The sequence below is a fragment of the Rhinopithecus bieti genome, unplaced genomic scaffold (genome assembly GCF_001698545.2).
Source record: "Rhinopithecus bieti isolate Rb0 unplaced genomic scaffold, ASM169854v2 scaffold_23290, whole genome shotgun sequence".
In the NCBI taxonomy this organism is placed as follows: Eukaryota; Metazoa; Chordata; class Mammalia; order Primates; family Cercopithecidae; genus Rhinopithecus; species Rhinopithecus bieti.
Window position 1 is genome coordinate 427938 of NW_016810849.1, and position 20289 is coordinate 448226.

General features: G+C 37.7%; 1 protein-coding gene and 1 pseudogene across 1 annotated transcript in view; one reads left to right on the top strand and one right to left on the bottom strand.

The window, feature by feature from the left end:
• Nucleotides 1-20289, bottom strand: part of CAPS2 (calcyphosine 2) — a 55340-nt gene that overhangs the window by 16701 nt on the left and 18350 nt on the right. Inside the window, 8 exon segments of the mRNA XM_017892957.1 lie at nt 2013-2033; nt 3515-3577; nt 4123-4156; nt 4567-4667; nt 5869-5943; nt 8702-8703; nt 10440-10560; nt 18933-19000. Of these exon segments, the coding sequence (XP_017748446.1) occupies nt 2013-2033; nt 3515-3577; nt 4123-4156; nt 4567-4667; nt 5869-5943; nt 8702-8703; nt 10440-10560; nt 18933-19000 (485 nt within the window).
• On the top strand, nt 11275-12489 carry LOC108542791 (necdin-like; annotated as a pseudogene).

Sequence of the window (20289 nt, forward strand, 5' to 3'; positions counted from 1 at the left end):
TTGCTTTTTTTGAGATGGAGTCTTGCACTGTCACCCAGGCTGGAGTGCAGTGGCACGATCTCTGCTCACTGCAGCCTCCTACTCCAGGGTTCAAGCAATTCTCCTGCCTCAGCCTCCGGAGTAGCTGAGATTACAAGCACCCACCACCACGCCCAGCTGATTTTTATTTTATTTATTTATTTATTTATTTATTTATTTATTTATTTTGTATTTTTAGCAGAGACGGGGTTTCACCATGTTGGTCAGGCTGGTCTCAAACTCCTGACCTCATGATCCACTCACCTGGGCCTCCCAAAGTGCTGGGATTACAGGCATGAGCCACTGCACCTCGCCAACAAATACAAATTTTAAATAGGGGCTTAATTCTGCCTATTGAATAGAAGGGAAGGATGTCCTTCCCCTCCATTTTCTCAGAACATTTACTTTACAGAATTTGTAATTATAATGTCAGTACTTTCTCCTCTCTTTGAAATATATACAAATACTTCTGAAAATTAGATAAGCCTGTTGTCAGTTTTATGACCTAGATAAGGCTTTCTCAAGGACCCGTGAGCCACTCTTTGAGTGTAAACATCAAGGGAGAGAGCACAGCTATCTCCCAGTTTCTGTGAGAGCGTGGGAGCCTAACTTCCTTAGGCACCTTGCTCTAAGTGCAAAACCACCTCCTGTCACAAAGATATGAAAAGTTTGTTTTTTTCTTCCCCTGGATAAAGCCAATTAGCTAATACAGATAGTCACTCTAATTACCAGGTCAATCTAGGATAAATTATGTGTGACAAATGGTACCGTAAAGTCTTCTTACTTGAGAACTAGTTATTGTTTATACCAAAAACATGTATGTCTAGGGGTAGGAAGGAGGTGATCCCTTTCCTCCCCATCATAATGCTCTTTGCCCACATCCCTGTAACAAAAGACAAGTTTACAAGAGAAAAGCATAACAAATTTACTAATGTGCATAAGCATAGGAGCCATACTAAAAAAAAGAAAAAGAAAAAGAAAAAGAAACAGAAAAAAAGAAAGAAAACTCAAAGAGCCAGATGGTTGATACTTAAATATTCTCCTCATTGGGGAGAGGGAAATGGGGGAGGTTGTAAATGAATGGGCCTGGAAGACCAGATTGTGGTTTGTAAATGATTCCCTTTGGTTGCTGAATGGGACCAAAGGACAAACAACAGCCTGTGGACAAGTTATAAGAAGGTGAAGACCAGCCTGTATAACATAGCGAGACCGTGTCTCAATATAGAAAGAACAACAACAACCAAAGGTAAGATGAAAACTGAAAAAAGAATTCTCAATTTTTTAGTTAAAAATTTAAACATATTTGACTACAAAACTTGGCAAAATTAACCTATACTTCAAATTTAAAGCTTTGTGGGTTTTTTTTGTTTTTTTGTTTGTTTTTTCTGGTGGGCAAATATTTCATCTCCCCAGTATTTGGCAAATAAAGCCTTTTGGGAAACCGGCTAGCAAGATGCTGCACCACCATAGCTGTCAGCATGATGGAAATTAGTGTATATCCAACATCACCCTTTTGCACTTATTTAGTCTTTCATCCAGTCTTCACTGATGAAAAATCTGGACACATATGATGTTTGCTTTGTCTTCATGTTTTAATACAAAATAGAGATATTAAAATACCCCTTCAGGAATAAGAGTGGTTTAGGCACTTGCACAAGTTGCAACTTATCACATTTAAATCCATTCATTAAATACATATGTATTCAGTGTCTACTAAGTACTTGTCACTATTCCAGTTGCTAGGAACATGGTAGTGGTCATGATAGATAAGTCCTTACCTTCAAGGGGTTATAGCATCATGTCAGAGAAAATAATGAATAGATAAAAATATACATACATACTATATGGTCAGGACTATGAAGAAAAATTAAGCCCATTAAAAGAACAGAGGAGGGCAGGAGTGCTATATTAGATACTATGTTCAGATCTGGACTCTTTCAGTCTTTAATCTTTTAGATCTTCATAATAGAATAACACCCAGAAATTAGGAAGGCTTTAGAGAAATAAGTGATCTTCTGACAGCACGAAAACAAAACAAAACAAAACCTGAAAGAAATAAAGAAAAGACTACCAGAGATAGAAAAGAAGATGCATAAAGGAAGAACCAAAGAATCTGCAATTCAGATTGGAAGATGGAGAACTATGAGTGATAAAGTGAAATATTATCCTGGATTTAGATTATAATAATCTGGGCAGAAACTTAGTAGAACATAGCAGTTTAGATTGACTTTTTAGTTGAGTGAGGGTAAGACTGAGGATGAGAAGATTCAGAGTCTCCTGTAAATAATTATTATGTTAAGCAATTAAGAATATGTGATCTGTGTAACAGTGTTATGCATAGAAGCATATGTGTGTATACTTATATGTGTGCCTAAGGGAACAGCCTGTGTCAGTGCATATATGCATGCATATGAGTGAATACATATGTGGGTACACCTTTATGCAGGCGCATCTGTGGGCACATATGCACATTCATGTATTATCTTAAAAACTGGCACCAAAATTTCTTTTATGGAGTGTTTAGAAAAAGACTTAATGAGGCATATAGACATGAAAAGACAAGTTCCACAGCCATATCTGGAAAACAAAACAGAATACTCCCACCAAAAAAAAAAAGAGGGATAGGGTTGAATATTTCCGCATAAAACAATAGAAGATTGGTGGGGAGAAACAAGAGGTGGAAGAGTTAGAAAATGGAGAAGAGTGCTTTTACCATGGGAAATATTCAAGGGATGTATTTTAACAGTAGGGATGTCTAATAATAAATTGTAAATTGCTTACAATGCTACAATGGGAACATCTTTTGATATTCCCTTCAAAATGTCTGCTACACACACAAAGCATCATATATGTGGTTTATATATAGCTGGCTGAATTTCTTTCCTTCCTCTCTCTTTCTTTCTTTCTTTCTTTCTTTCTTTCTTTCTTTCTTTCTTTCTTTCTTTCTTTCTCTTTCTTTCTTTCTTGGAAATCATAAAAAAGAACAGAGTTCCACATCTACTTCAAAGAAATATGGAATAAGGATAGTGAGAATAAATCATAAACTACACTAAATTTTTGGAGACATAAACTCAAACTTTAAACTTGGAATATGCATTAAATATTCTTCTGCAGGCTGTGAAATGGGAGTCAGAGCTGATTTTCTCTAGATCTCAAGAGGCAGGCTTCAGTGCCATATGTATAGTGTATAGTGTATTTAAGTGTAAGATGTAAAATTTTTCCTCAACCCATACTTCTCCCTTAACTGGGTACCAAATTGTACTGGCTCTACCTATCAAATAACTTTTATTTGTCTAATTAGCTTCATAGCCAGAGTCACTTGCTTATTCAGGTTTCCATAATCCCTCTCCTTGATTAATATAATTCAATCCCATCCTGCCCTTGTGTATCTAGTCTTCAATTCCTTCCCCACATTGTAGCCAGACAGATCTTTCAAAATCACAAATCTGATCATGCCACCTTCTCCCACTCCATTCACATCTTCTCTTCCAGTGACTCCCCAATACATGTTAGATAACTCTTTAACATAGGCTGCTTTTTAATAAGCTCTGACTCATCTCTTGCCAGCCTCCACCTTGAACTCTCCTCCAACCAGACTGAACTACTTCCAGTTCTCCAAATAAGTCATGTGCTCTCTTCCTTTTTGTTCTTAGCACAAGCTGTCTTCTCCACCTGGAAGCTTTTCCCCACCCTCAACTATCCCCTTATCCCAGCCTTGCTAACTCCTAGTCAAGGGTAGATGGCACTTTCTCTAGGGAGCCTCCTTTGATTCCACAAAACTGGGCTGTCACCCCTCCTATCTGGCCCACATTGCCCCTCCTATCTGGCCCTCCTATCTATCTGTGTCTCCAATTAGACTGTCAGCTCCACAAAAGCAGGGAATGAGTCTAACTTACTGCTCCATCTATAGATCTTAGGATAGAAACATATATTACCTGAATGATCACTGTGGATAGTGCTGTATTTTAATCAAGATATAAAGTGTAAATACGATTTAAAATTTTAGAGCACCACGCAAACTGTAGCACTATCTATGCTCCACCCATTCTAGGGAATCCTTGTGACATACCAAATGCCAGGAATTTCCTGAAGTGGGAAAATCACAAGGAAGATAGGCTATCTGTCAGAAAAGTGATAGCTCCAGAGGCCCATACCCCTTCACATGGAGGAAACTGTCCATCCTCAGAGGATAAACCTACTTTAGGTAAAGAATATCTCCTGGTGCTATTGAGATAGCCACTTAGCCAATGACACAGCTTTGAAGAACCTTTCAAAATATGAAGATACAACTTCATCTGGAGACAACCCACATTGTGGAATGGGAAGGGGGGTGTTACAGAAAATAAATGCTATGCTTGTATTCATTCTTGAGATTTGGGGCTGGGAAGCAGAAGTTCCTGGGAAAACATCAACCATTAGCCCACATAAATGACCCTGTTCAGGACGGAGGAGAGGAAATAAATTGAAGACTAGAAGCCCTGCTCCTCTACCTCCATAGGACTCCACAAAATCCACCATCTGGTATTAAATGTGTGCGCACACACACACAACTTACAACATAAAAATCACCAAGTCGGTACTGTTTTCCTTTTCTTCGTCCACACTGATGACTATAAATGCTTTTTTGAATAAAAGGAAGCACAATTGTTCTAGAAAGTAAATGAAAAAAAAAAAATGGAAAGTTATTTAGTTTCTCTCAGAAGTGATCATCTCCAGAGTTCTAACAATGTTTTATGGCATACCTATTTTTCCCAAATTGTCGATATTCATAAATTGTAAGGGATTGGTCATGAGTGAAAAAGAACCCAATCAGCTCTCTGCAAGCATCACGTCCATTACTGGAAAAAATAGAATGATATCAAATATCTTCAAATAGAATAATTTTTAGATTAATTAACTAAAAAAAGTGTGCATCTCAAGAGGGAGAGCTAACTCTCTTATGTATGTGGCAATGAGTGAAGGTTATGGGAAACTGTAGGGAAAACATAAAAACACAGCTTGCTGAAATGTCTACTAAAAGTTAGATTTGAATGCAGAAAAAAAATATTACACTGACATGAAAAGTGGATATATTTACAATGTAAATTATTAATTCAACATAGACTTTTAAGATAAAGTGAATTATCTTTAAAAGTGTTGAGCTTGTGCCGGGCGCGGTGGCTCACGCCTGTAATCCCAGCTCTCAGGGAGGCAGAGGCGGGAGGATAGCTTGAGCCCAGGAGTTCGAGGCCTGCCTGGGTAATACAGCGAGACCCCATTCTCCACAAAAAGGAAAAAAAAAAAAAAAGACCAAAAAAAAAAGGTGTTGAGCTTGTTTTAAGAAGCACACATACCGCGATACAAATTTATATCTTGTATCTCATAGAAAGCTTTTAAAATCACTTAAAAAGATATAATTAAAATGACACATTTTACTAGTCAATATAGAGAGAACACAAGCAGATATTATGTATTACGGAAGATATAAACTGAAATAATAGATTTAAGATTATTTTCCTTGTCACTCGCCATCTATCATAATCGTTAAAGTCATAGATAAAATTAAATAAAGCAGCTTATAAACATTAGGTTTCAGTTTACAAACTTGGTAGAATATAACTCTTAAAAATCACTGCTAAGTTCTTTTTTAAAAACGTTTTAAATTTCGCTTCAAAGAAACTTTTAGATAGATGTTTTCCTACAGATTCATACTATTTTTTATAACAGATACTAGATATGTACATTAAAATGCGTTCTACACATATTTTTAAATGATACACACTTATCTAATCTCATTACTGTTATTTCTATTCAAAAGAGAATATGTTTTTGTAATCACAGGATTAAAAATTTTAATAAAATCACAATTACCGTGATATGATCCTACCATCAAATTGTAATTTATGAGAAAGCACATTTTCAGTTAATGTAGAATGAGTTCTTATCCTGTTAAGAAATACATTTTGTCAGTAACTCTTTAAGATACCTATAACTTGATGGAAATTAAAATGTACAAAAAAAGTTATGTTAATATTTTGAAACCACACAGATTGGATAAAGATAAAGGTACTCTTTTTTTTTCAGATTGCTAATTGTAGCAGACACAAAAGAAATAACTCTGAAATATAGTATATAATATGTGAATGACTTTTATCTTAGAAGTTATACCATCAAAGTGCTATAAAAGTAAATATTGAACAGAGATATAACATTTGTGACTGGCACTGTTGCAGGGCTACCCAAGTGCCATTTCCAACCCTCTTCTTCTTTGCTTCCCTCCCACCATAGAATTTGCTCTTAGCATCTTGCAATTAAGGATGAGTAAGGGACCTAGTTCTGCCAATAAGCTTCCAGGAAAGATTTTCTTTTGTCCTGGTAAGAGAGTGGCATGAGAAGAGTTCCTGCCTGTGAACATGGCAGGAATATGATGCTAGGAGCCACTATAGCCACCATGAGATCAAGCCACCACATCAGAATGACCAAAAAGATACAGGAAAGCCAGCCTAGAGCTGTAATATCACTAAGCTACTGAACCAAAATCAATAAATGTCTATCTCCAAGCAGCTAACTATATAAGAAAAATAAATTCTGACTTGTTTAAGCCACTATCAATCGATTTTCAGTGATGTGTAACTGAAAACATTCCTTACCAGAATAACCAAAGAGTGAGGAAGAGTGCTGAATGAAGTTCGAACCTTGTCATAGATCAATAGGTTATTTAAGCATTATGGCCTTCAGACAGTACTGAATGATCTCATAAAGGCTGCCAGCCCTAAAATTCTATTTAACAATATAAAGCAAAACCAAAGCACCCTACTGCCAATAATCTCCTATATATTAAGAGATCTGAAGACTAAATGATACATTTCTTCTTTGCTTCACAAATAATTTAATAATATTTCTCCCACAAAACTGCAGGTATAATGAAATGGCAGTAATGTAATTAGTAAGTAAGAGTGTGGGTCACTGGAATCTTGAAAGCTACACCTCTATAAAATCTGGGTATCTACAAAAAGGAAGCAGGGAACAGGAAACATAAGCCTGCAAACCAAATGAGAGTTTGTAAGCACAGAGTAGAGCCATGGGAGCTTAACCACCTCAATTCAATTTAATCCACTGGGATTAATGTGTTTATTGAATGCCCACTATGTGCCTGAAACAACAGTAACAGCTACCATTTATTGAGAATTTCCCAGACACTAGTCATTGTTAAAATCACTTTAATGTGTATTGGTTTATTTACTACTTACAATAACTCTGAGGTAAGTGTTATTATTCCCATTTTTCAAATAAATTTTATAGAAACAGAGACAGAAGAGTAAATTGCCCAGGGCCATATGATTAGTAAATGGCAGAGCTAGAAAAAACTTTGCTCTTAACCATCACATTATATTGCTTTTCAGTAGTAAACAGAACTCACTTTAACAGTGACAAATGGAAGTAGCAGCTTCAAGGGCCCTGTAGTCTTCTCAAAAAGATAAAAGTAAATATGTATTTACACTATAAAATGCAAAGTGCCATGTTGGGTTTTAGGTGCCCAATTCCTTTTAGGAACCCAAGTTCCTTACCAATACATAAAGAATAATCAGAAAGACTGAAGATTAAAGTATGAATTTTAGTATTGATAAAGCTATTAGAAACCACGGCTTAGGTATGCAGCAACCACAAGCTAGTCCTTACCACTATAATTAAACAGACTAACCCACTCATTTCCACTGGGGAGGGACCCTCTAAAACAATGCACAGGGCAGAATGTGTGCTTCTGCAGGCTGCTGCCTCCCAAACAAAGGGGAGAGGGAGGGCTGCACTACCCACGCCAATTCCTGCTTCTAAATTTATGAAGCAGAACTCTCTCCTCCTCTGGGAAGAATAAATGGGCGGTAAGAGGAGTGAAAGCTACAAATTCAATAATTCTAATTGATACCACAACAGGATTTCTCATGGAACTAGATTAGCTTGAAACAAGTTGCAGGTATTTACTCTAATACAACGCAATACTAATTAGGATAATATTGACGCAGGGAAACAGATAATACTGAAGAAAAAGTCTAGAAACCAACCATGCATTAGACATGCATATAACATGTCATGTCATAATTATGCATATAACTTGACATATGACATATGTGGCATTACAAGTCAGAGGGAAAATGATTTAGTGGTAGGCAGAGATTATTTTTAAGGAATATACAAAGGACATTAACAATATAGGGAAAGAGGAAAACTGGCCTATGTTAAAATTAGGAACTCCTATTTCTAACTTTAGTTTTTAAGACAGATACAGTCAAGAGAATGAAAAGGTAACTACAGAGTAGGACAAGATATATGTGACAAATATAGTTGAAAAAGGATTCATTTCTAAAACATGTAAATAAAATCCACAAATACTAAAAAGACAGACAACTCAACAGGCTTGAATGGAAATTTTGTATGAGAATATCTAGATGGCCTATATACACATGGAAAAGTACTCAACTACATTAGTCTCCAGTGAAATGCAAATTAAAATCACTAATACACATCCATAAGAAGAACTCAAATAAAAAAAGGCAGACAATACCAAGCTCTGGCAAAGATATGGTGCAACAAGAACACTCATACTGCTACTGGTGGGAGTGTAAATTTCAGCAACCAGTTGGGAAAGCTATTTGGCTGCATCTTTTAAAGCTGAACATATGGATACTAAATGGTCCAACAATTCTACTTCTAAGTATATACTCAGCAGAAATGAGTACATATGTTTACCAAAAGGCATGAGCAAGGAAGTTCATAGCAGCACTATTCATAAACAGCCAAATATCTATCAACCTCTGAATACATAGGTTGTGGCATGTGGTACAATGAAATACCATACAAAGATGAGATTAAAAAAAAGACAATTACAAATAACACCATGGATAAAACTACAAACATAATGTTGGGTAAAAGAAGCCAAATACATTTCACTATGTATATCAAAATATCATGTTATACATCTTATATACAACTAAATAAGTAAGTGCCATTAGAGAAAAAAAAATAAGCTGGACATAGAGTCTAGATTTCTTGTAATTTCATTTCCATAAATTTCATAACCAGGCAGTTCTAATCTATGATATTAAGATAGAGAGGTTAACCTGGTATAGCAGGGGAAATGAATAGTAACTGGGAGGCAGCATAAGGGGAGGTATCTGCGGTACTGGCAATTGTCTGTTTCTTGATCTGGGCATTTGGTATATGAGTGTTGTTCTATTTTTGATAACTCCTACATTGTGCACCTAAAATGTGTGCACTGTGAATGTACGTTTTATTTCAATGAAAGTTTACTTTTAAAAAGGAAAGTTTAGATGTGTGGTACATAAATGACGACCTCCTCTGGCCCAACATGTCTACATCCTAATCCTTGGAACATGGGAATACATTATATGATAGAAGAGATGTGGTATATGTGATAAATTAAGAACATTAAAATGGAGAGATTATTGGGATTATCCAGGTAGATTTAATGCACTCATACATGTCCGTATTGGAGGAATGTAGAGAGAAATGCATCTATAGAAAAAGAGTGACAGAGTGATGCAGCATGAAACCAGCTATTGCAGACTTTGAAGATGGAGGAAGGGGCCGTGAGCCAGCTTCTAGAAGCTGCAAAAGGCAAGAAAACAGCTTCACCCCTAAAACCTCTAGAAGGAATGTAGCCCTATCAATCCCATGATTTTAGGCATCTGAACTCCAGAACAATTAAAGAACAAATCTGTGTTTTAGAATACTAAGCTCATGGTAATTGTTACAGCAGCAATAGGAAACTAACACATGATGCTTCTAAATATTTGAATGGATGAAAGCAAGGGCTTTCAGAAAATAAGAATGAGACAAAACAATTAAAAAAATATGAAAATACTAACAATTACGGTAGTCTGAAAATATAAAAAAGTTACTGTGGGTACTGGTAGATTTTTTTATGTCTACTAAAGCTGAGGTTAGATGTCAGTGAAACTGTTGAAGAATTGAAGTGGACAGCATCAGAGGATTGTAAAAGATCATACCAATTCTAAGGTTGAAAAAGCTACAACGTAAAATGCCAAAAAAAAAAAAAAAAAAAAAAAAAAAAAAAAGTGTAATCAATACCATTTATTAAACCATTGCCAATGAGATTTAGCATTATATATAACACGGTAAAATATCTGTAACTATATGAACATTTCACATCCATTATCTCCAAAGTTGTGGCTTTTTTTCCCCTAAATTACAAATAAAAAATCTAGAGGGCAAAAGAGTAAAATAAGGTATTGCCCGATATCATAAAGTAGCAGAATTGGGAGCTGAACTAAAAAAATTCCACTTTCTTTATAATAGGAAAAAAGTGGAAACAAACACAAAAGTCCAGCTGACACAGAAGTCATTTTAAAAATACCTTTTAAACATAAGTGCATCTTCATTTTATGTAATCAAAATCTTCTTACTTTGTCATGTAGTGTTCTTTTTCTAAATCGAAGAGGTTGTCATCTTTGATCTGGAAGGATATTGATCACTTCTTTTCGCTTCAATGGCTAAATTTTTGTTACTGGATCACCTGATTAAGCCCTATATAGGAAAATAGAAGTCCTTACAATTAAAATGATCATGCATTACTTAAAATTCACATATTTTTAAGCAGTCTAAAAGTTCATATACCAAATGAATTTAAAACACTGTCAGATAATACTTTTATTAAATTTATTTAAAAATATTATTCATTGGCTCAAGCCTGTAATCCACACTTTGGGATGGCGAGTATGGCGGATCACGAGGTCCAGGAGATCGAGACCATCCTGGCTAACACGGTGAAACCCCATCTTCTCTAAAAAATACAAAAAAATTAGGCCGGGCGTGGTGATGGGCGCCTGTTAGTCCCAGCTACTCGGGGGCTGAGCAGTGAGAATGCGTAAACCGGAGTCGTGGAAGGTTGCATGTGAGCGGACGCTCCCACTGAACTCCAGCCGGGGCGACAGAGCAGACTCCGTTCTCAAAAATAAATAAATAAATTAAATAAATAAATAAATAAATAAATAAATAAATAAAAAGAACTTCACAATTGTACTGGTTGACTTGAAATTAAGGCAGAATTCTCCTAATGGGGAATTTAGCCTAAGAAACTTTGAAAAAAAAAAAATATATATATTTATTTTCATAAGAAAGTAAATATCCTTTTCCAGAAGTATTATCTAAAACTGAATTGAAATTTCGGAGGGAGTTAAGAGCTCCATGTTTTTATTTTACTATTCTTTAAACAAGCAGACACAGTGCTGGTTTCTGATCATGTGGGAGGTGGGTAGGAGAGAACACAGGTAAAGTAAAATAAGAATACAAAGTCATAAATGCCACAACAGAAATTCAATGAACAAACACAGAAGAGAATAACAATTCCTAGAAGACATAGAGAAGAGTTTATGAAAGGCATCCTAGAAGAGGAGATATTTGCACTGATTCTTAAACGGTGAGAGTACAAGACTTCCTCTCCAGGAGTCCACGGAGGAGGGCAGACTCAAAGTGCTCCTGGACGCAGAGGCTCTTGTCAGACACGGAGCAGACAGGTCGGAACAAAGTAAGGATCTCAGCGACCTCAACTTTGCAGCCGAGGCCTCCAGCTCTGAGGTGCATAGCAACCCTGGGGTTTTGGTAGGCGTTCCTCTGTTCGCGACCCTGGCAGAGCCGCAGAGCCCTCCTTGAGACCTGACCACTGCCCCAGACCCCGAGCGACCCGAAGGCTCTGCAGCAGGCCGCGGAGAACGGCGGCGCCCACTAGGCCCCTAGCGCGGCCCAGTCTGGCCCAGCACAGCTGCTGAAGAAGGCGCACAAGCTCGTGTGGTACGTGCGGGTCAAGGACCAGAAGAAGATCATCATTTGGTTTTCAGACATGGAAGGATGTCATCGGCAGCTACAATTAGCGATGGAGGGGCATCCTCAGGCTCACCAGCCTCATTCTCGCCCAGGTGTTCGAAATGCACCATGGAAGCTGACCAGGCTGCACCAGAGGCTGTCCAGCCTCCACACCATGGAGTCTGAGCTGATCAAAGCGCTGGAGCCCGAGGAGCTGGACAGGGTGTCTCTGAGCAACATCATGGTCCTGACAGGCGTTCTCATGGTCCTGAGCCTCATCTACTTGAAAGGCTGCAGCGCCAGAGAGATCGCCGTCTGGAACGTGCTGCGCGTCCTGGGGCTGTGGCCCTGGAAAAAGCAGTCCACCTTCCACTTTCGGGGACGTGCGGAAGCTCATCACCAAGGAGTTCGTCCAGCAGAATTACCTGAAGTACCGGCCCGGCCCGTACGTGCAGCAGCCGGTGCATGAGTTCTTCTGGGGCTCCAGGGCCGGCCGCGAAATTAACAACATGCAAATCATGGGGTTCCTGGCCATGGTCTTTAAGAAAGACCTCCAAGCCTTCCGGATACTGGGAAGCTATGGAGGAGGCCAGAGCTCTGCAGGAGACTAATCCCCCTGCCTACTGCTCCTGTAACAGTGTCTCCCAGGACTAGCAAGGTCTGAAGGCAGATGAATGGTTTCTGACCCTCACCAGGCCTGTGGAAGCGGTGGGGGTGGGTCACTAGAGTATTCAGGATTTACAGTGCAGTATTCATGTGTAACTTTACAATACAGTGCTTTTATACCTTTTAGTGCAATGTTGTCATTTGGGTACTACTGTGTAGTGTTTGGGACATATGCATGTTTGTTTATAAGTAAGTTTGGTTGGCACTTTTGCTTTTGTGCTGCCTTTCTTGGATTTTTGTACCAGAGACGTGCTAAACTGATGAAATATATTGAGAAAGTTTCCATCGTATTCTTTTACATGGGACTGATGTGTACTGGGGTAGGCTGCTCCTGGCAAGTCTGGAAGAACTCACCAGCAAAGCTGACCTAACAAAGAGAAAAGTCAAGGCCCCTCTCTTCACGACCTTGCTGGGCACAGGAAACATCCTCACAGAGTGAACTGATTTGAATGGAGCTGGTCTCAATGTGGGCACTTGGCACACTTTACTAAACACATTTTCAACCCCACCATGAGTTAATGTTAAAGTAAACATTGAAGATTCTTGTGATATGACCAAAAAAAGTGAGTACAAGTTAGCACTCAAGAGGAGAAGGAGTAAGGGTACCACAAGCAGAGGAACAATATGTGTACAGCCACAGCAGACAGCTCAGTGAGGACACACCTGAGGACTGTACACAGTGTAATGGAGGAGAGTACAGACTGCAACTAGACTGCCTGGATTCAATCCTTGCCTACCGCAATAATTAGCCGTGTAGCCTTATCTGGTCATTTTGCTCTGGGCCAAAGTTTTCTCATTAATAAAAGAAAGAATAATGGTATCTCCCCCACAGAAGTGATGTGAAGATTAAATAAATTAGTTAACATATACATATTGTTTAGGAGAGTACCTATAATCTACTAAGTATTATAGAAGCACTCAATAGTTGAGGCTTTGCCTCCTAATTTCCCTTTTACTGCATATTTTACTGAATATGGATAAATATAGAGGCATGATAGCCCATCAGGTGGCATTGCAATGGTCTTGAAAAGTGATAGTAAGGGTCTACACTAAGGTGGCAGTAAACACACAGTTTGATCGAGGAAAAAAGATCCAGTGTTCCATAGAACAGTAGGAAGACTATAATTACAATAATATGTAGTAAATTTTAAAGTAGCTAGAAGATAATAATTACAATGTTTCTAACATACAGAAAAGACAAATATTTAAGGTTACGGCTATCCCAAGTACACTGACTTGATCTTTACAAATTATATTGTTAAATTATCTCATGTACCCCAAAACTATAAAATATATAAATACAAGAGAACACAAACAAAAAAATAATAAAAAGTAAATAAATAGACAAAGTAGAAAGAACAAATTCAAGAAACACCAACAGAACTAAAAAACTAATTGGATTTGAGGTCATCAAGTAGAAAGATATACAGTAACTGAACAATGTGAAATGAGATTCAATTAATAACATAAGGAACATAGGTGTCATTGTGTTTTTAAGGCGGGAGAATAGGGTCTGGAGGCAGGAAACCTAAGGTACATTCACGCTGACTTCCTAGAACTAAATCAAAAGGAAAACCCCAACTTTCCACAGTCAAGTAATAAAAGGACCAGAGGCTACTTCCTTTGCAACCACCCCCCTTTTCTGTGTGGCAGATGAAAAATTGAAAATACCTCTGATTGGTCCCCTCCCACGACCAATCATGATGGTTGTGGGCCAAGTCTAAATTTGCATAGGAGTATAACTTTGTAACTCACTTCAGCCTCTGACTGGTCACTTCCCATGACCAATCAGATATTTGCATAGGGTGTAACTTTGTAACTTCGCTTCAGCTTCTGATTGGTCACTTTCCACAACCAATTAGACTGATTGCAGGCCACTTCTTCATTTACATAAACAAAGTAGACAAAGTATGTAAATAGACAAAGTAAAAAGAACTGTATGTATGTATTTGTCATTACATACATTTACATGTACACCAAGTAACCAATGGTAAACCTCTAGAGGGTATTTAAGCCCCAGAAAATTCTGCAATCAGGTCCTTGAGCCACTTGCTCAGGCTGCTCCCACCCTGTGGAGTATACTTGGATTTTCAACAAATCTCGGCTTTTGTTGCATCATTCTTTCCTTGCTTTGCTTTTGTGTTTTGTCCAATTCTTTGTTCAAAGTGCAAAGAAACTGGACATCCACCACTGGTAATAGTTTTGATTTGTTATTGTTGTTATTAATATTATTTTAAGGGTAAGAATAATAGGTTATCCTCATATCCTTATGAGACAGGAAAACAGGGGAAATGATGCAGGAAAATAGCAAAAGGAATTAAAAGTTGGATAAAGAACAGAATGAGTAAAAGCATGAGAGCAGAAAGAAGGTGAAGAGGTGACTGAGCAAGAAGCGAGATAAGAAGCAGAGCTTCAGCAACCAAAACAAAAGTGAGATAAAAAAGTGAGTAAGGAGCTTGCAGTGAGCTGAGATCGCACCACTGCACTCCAGCCTGGGTGACAGAGCGAGACTCAGTCTCAAAAAAAAAAAAGTGAGTAAGGAGCCCCCATGGCCAGCTAGGTTCGGACCAAACCTGTCAGGGGCAGCTCCCCAGAGAGGGGCATGCTCGTTAAAAAGAAGTATCCTTAAAATGACCCAATATGGTAATTAGCTACTTAAGTTTCATGCATATGGACTGCATATCATACATGTACTTAAAATTATGGGATGGAGATGACACACAAGCACACAAGGGCCACATTAACTCAGCAACATCTATTAATCAAAAGGCAGATACTGGCTAGAGATTAGGCATCCTTGGGAAGAGAAGAAAACAAAAAAACACATAAAAGGACCCAAAGGACCAAACTCAGGTTGATTTATCTCACAGAACTCAGTCCATTCCCCCACTCCAAGAGTGTAATACTGCGCTTAATACACTTCTGCTGCTTTGCTTCACTATCTCTGTGTGTCTCGTCCAGTTCTTTGTTCGGGACACCAAGAGCCTGGAACTACATGGCACCATTCAGTAACACTTTCCTCCTTAGCAGGCTGGGTTCCATGATTCATCAAAAGAGAATCCTGTACCCACCTTTTAACAATCTTGCCCTCTCTGGTTTTTTCTACTTGCCTGGAAAAACCCTAAGTCTGAATAAATTTGATGATTAACTGGATAAAAGAATAAATGAGTAGACATTTTTTAAAGGGTATCATGAACCTTCAAAACTATGAAAATGAAACAGCAATTCAAAGATAGAACTTATGAATTTATTGAGTTATTTCCATTGCTGGAACATTCAGGAAAAGCTTTAGTCATCTCTACCATATACTGTAGATTCTGTTCATTTGTGTGCCAAATTAGGAACTAAATCCTCTTTTTAAATTGAGCATTAAGATATTTTTTAAATTTCCCAAATGAAAAAGGCTGGCATTTATAAAAAAAGTGGCACCTATTCTATTCTCACACTTTATTTATCAGTTCTGTGTTAAATATACATACACAGAATGTTAGAGTTATAAGAAATCTTAATGTTAATTTGGCAGAAGCAAAAATCAAGACATACAGAAGGAAAATATGAAAGCTCAAACAGCGAATTAGTCACATAGCTAAACCTAAAACCAAATTCTGCTGACTCTATTTAAGTCCTCTTTTCCAGTTCATTCATTCATTTGCCTATTCAACAAGTTTTACTATACAGCTACTAGACTAGCCAATGGGAGTGTAATAGTGAGCAAAACTTCCAAAGTGCTCTGCCCTCATGAAGCTCACATTCTGAAGAGGCCGAAAGATAATTAACATGATAAACAGAGAAAATATAACATGAATTACATGTCCCTATGGAGGAAAAAATGAAATGGTAAGAAGATGCGAAATTTTGAGCAAGGGATCATAAATTTATTTATGGTCAATTTATTTATTTAAATTTATTTATGGTTTATTTAGTAAGGCCAAGGTAGGCCTCACCAAGGTGACTTCTAAGTAAAGATACGAGCTAAAATGAGTAAGCAGACATACAAATTTCTGGGGAAAAGGCATTCCAAGAAGAGGGGAAAATAAATGCAAAGTACCTAACACAGGAATGGAACCTGGTATGTTCCAGAACAGGGAGAAGTCAAATGGCTAGAGGAGAGTAGGTAAGAGGGAGAGAAGTCCAAGGTCCAAGGTCCAAGGTCCAATGGTGGGCTTGGATAGACTGTGTTATTGGCCCAAATTTTTTAGTAATCCTGATCCATATCCTTGCTATGGCCTCATTATAGGTGGTGTGTACTTTCTCACCCCTTGACCTTGAGCTTTTGACTTGCTTTGATCAGTTACACACAGCTATATGACTCTGCTAATCTCAACTGAACTAACTCATACAAATGCGGGTTGGTTGGAAATCTGTTTATCTAGGATGGTCTCAGCTAAGTAGCTCAGTGGCATTTCTAGAAGGACCTTTTTCTTGAGACTACCAGACTAGTCAAGCAGTGTTCCTCTCTCAAAGGTGGCAGAAGCACTAAAGGGCAAATGGAAATACATGAGATCATTTAAGGCCTAAGATCAAACCTAAGACCACTGCTTTTGCTCATATACAACTGGGCAAAACAAAAAGTAAGGGTCTTCCAGCCAAGCCTAGCCTCGATAGATAACCTAAAGACACATGAGCAAAAATTACTGTTCTTTTAAGCTACTGATTTTTGTTGTGACACACAATTAATACGTGAGCCTTGTAGATTTCACTGTGATTGAAATGAGAAATTCCTAGAGGGTTTTATCTGGCTTGCCTTTTAATAGATTAACTATGGGGTACTGGGTTGAAAATAAACCAGTAAGCGGCAAATGCAGAAACAATGAGGCCAGTTAAGTAGTCCCTGAAATAATCCAGGAGACACAAAATAAGTTTGAATAGGATGGTGGTAGCACAGGGAATAAATCTATGTTGATGGTAGGACTGAGAGTGTTTGTTGACAAGCTAGATATAGTATTTGAGAGAAAGAGAGGGATCAAAGGCATCACTAGGATTTTGGGTCTTAGTAACAAGAACAATTGACTTGCCATGGAGGAAAATTAAAGATTTGGTCATGGTGGAAGAGAGGGCAGTAAAGTTTCAGACACCCAGATTGGAGAAAGTTAAATTGAAATCTTAGAGAAGCATCAGAATATAGGTGGTTTTTAAAGGCATGCTACTGGATGAGATCACTTAAAAAGCAAATACAAAAGAGGTCCAAGAACTGAGCTCTTGGGCACACCCACGTTTAAAGACTGGGAAGATGAAAAAGAACCACAAGAGATTCTGAGAAGGGGAGAAAGGTAGGAGAACAGTCAAGTGTCGTGTGCAGGAAGCCATGCAGAGAAAAAAAAAAAAAAAAAAAAACCTGCCTCAAAGAAAATAAAGTTTCAAATGAGACAGCTGCTGCAGATGGGCCAAGTAAATGAGAACTGAGAAATCATTAGTCTAGCAATATGGATGTCACTACTTCTGGAAAAAAGTTGTTGGAGGCATGGTGGAGGTAAAAACACTAAGTTCATGAGACAATGGAAGGAGGGACAAGGGAGACTCTAGGTATAACTATTTCAAAGAATTCACTGAAAAACGTGCATGTAGAAACATGCATCATTCTTTCTGTCATTCATTCCTTCTGCCACGTAACTAAACAGTTTTTTCAAAGCTAAGTCTTACTTTTTCCTTGAAGTAGATAATTCCAACCTCTTCAGAAATTCCAGCATACTTCCATATTATCATGCAATTCAGCAATGCACATGTTAAAATTTTAGTTTTCTAATGGGTTTTAAAATTCTTAAGTCTCACAGTTCTCGAATTGCACCAAGGAACCCTGAGATAACACAGTGAACTCACAGGGGTACTATGGAATATTTTTAATTTTTGAGGGAAACTCAGTGATACTTGACATCACTTGCACACCAGGTAAACTACTAGTTCAGCCTCAGGGTAGTTCACAGCTTCAACAAGACAGCACACTATACTCCTTCAATGATGTTACATCTTTGCAGAGCTGAGTTTTCTATAGTTGCTATGATAAAAAGCAAATATCAGGTGAAAATCAATATGGAATATAAAGTGGAAGTGGCAGCATTGCAAATGATTCTAGGATTTGAGAGACTGTGCAGTGCCCAAAAGATGCATACAGATCCTTGGTAAGAATAAAGTAAGGATATCTTCTTTCAATTTATGTGTATTATTTCTTAAATGGTCATTAGTTGTTAGCAAATGAATACTTATTAAGTTGTTTAGAGGAAAATACTTAACAAATAGAACTGTTAGGTATTTCTATTGGTCTAAGAGTGCTGTGAAAAAATTACTAAAACACTAACAGTGCAGTGAACAGAGAAAGTTTGGGAACCTCTGAGTTAGCTAACCTTTAATTGACCAAGGATATGAGCGTCATGCATGAAAAGAAATTTAATGAAAACTTTCTGAATTGATTTCTATTGTCAGTTGCCAATTCTCACCTAGATAAGTGGTCTATCATGACTTGCTCTGCAACAATCTGTTTCTTCTTCTCTGCAGCCACAATTTCCTGGGAAGATTAAATAAAGACAATTTCACCATCGATAAAGTACAACCATACAATATTTAACACAAAAGTTCTAAAACATAAATTAAATATCTCTGATTTCCATCTTACATATAGATGGAAATAGATTACTATTATAGGTTATAGATTACTTTCCATCATTACTAAATTTAAATTTCAGTCATTTAATCTATAAATATCATTTATTTTCTAAGAAATAATGCACTTACATTTCAGCAAAAATTATCAGAATTTTCATGAGCTGCCTTTGCATTTTACGGGGCAGAATAAAGGAGAAAGAGACTATGGCATCCTTCCACTCTATTCCTCCCCTCAAGAGATGTCCTGCAAAAGGCATGTTAACCCACTCCAAGAAGACTACCAACACCGACACAAAATAAGCTTAGTCTAACTCTATTCACAGCAAAAGAAGGCAAAACTGAGTTTGAATTGTTTGACATTTCATCAAAAATCTAAAACAAGGAAAACAAAAAAAAAAACTCTCCTCATCGAAAGTATAATATTTTCTCTGCATATAATGCATCAATAATATTTAATAAACTTTTCTCAATTACTAGTTTGATTAAGCTTTTTTCATACCATTTTCTTTCACTTTTTTAAAATTACACTTTAAGTTCTAGGGTACCTGTGCACAATGTGCAAGTTTATTACATATGTATACACGGGCCATGTTGGTGTGCTGCACCCATTAACTCGTCATCTACATTAGGTATATCTCCTAATGCTACCCCCCCTCCCCTCTACCCCCTCCTCTCTCCCCACAATAGGCCCTGGTGCGTGATGTTCCCCTTCCTGTGTCCAAGTGATCTCACTGTTCAATTCCCACCTATGAGTGAGAACATGTGGTGTTTGGTATTCTGTTCTTGCGATAGTTTCCTGAGAATGATGGTTTCCACCTGCATCCATGTCCCTACAAAGGACACAAACTCATCCTTTTTTATGGCTGCATAGTATTCCATGGTGTATATGTGCCACGTTTTCTTAATCCAGGCTCTCACTGATGGACATTTGGGTTGATTCCAAGTCTTTGCTATTGTGAATAGTGCCAAAATAAACATACGTGTGCACGTCTCTTTATAGCAGCATGATTTATAATCCTTTGGGAATATACCCAGTAATGGGATGGCTGGGTCAAATGGTATTTCTAGTTCTAGATCCTTGAGGAATTGCCACACTGTTTTTCACAATGGTTGAACTAGTTTACAGTCCCACCAACTGTGTAAAAGTGTTCCTATTTCTCCACATCCTCTCCAGCACCTGTTGTTTCCTGA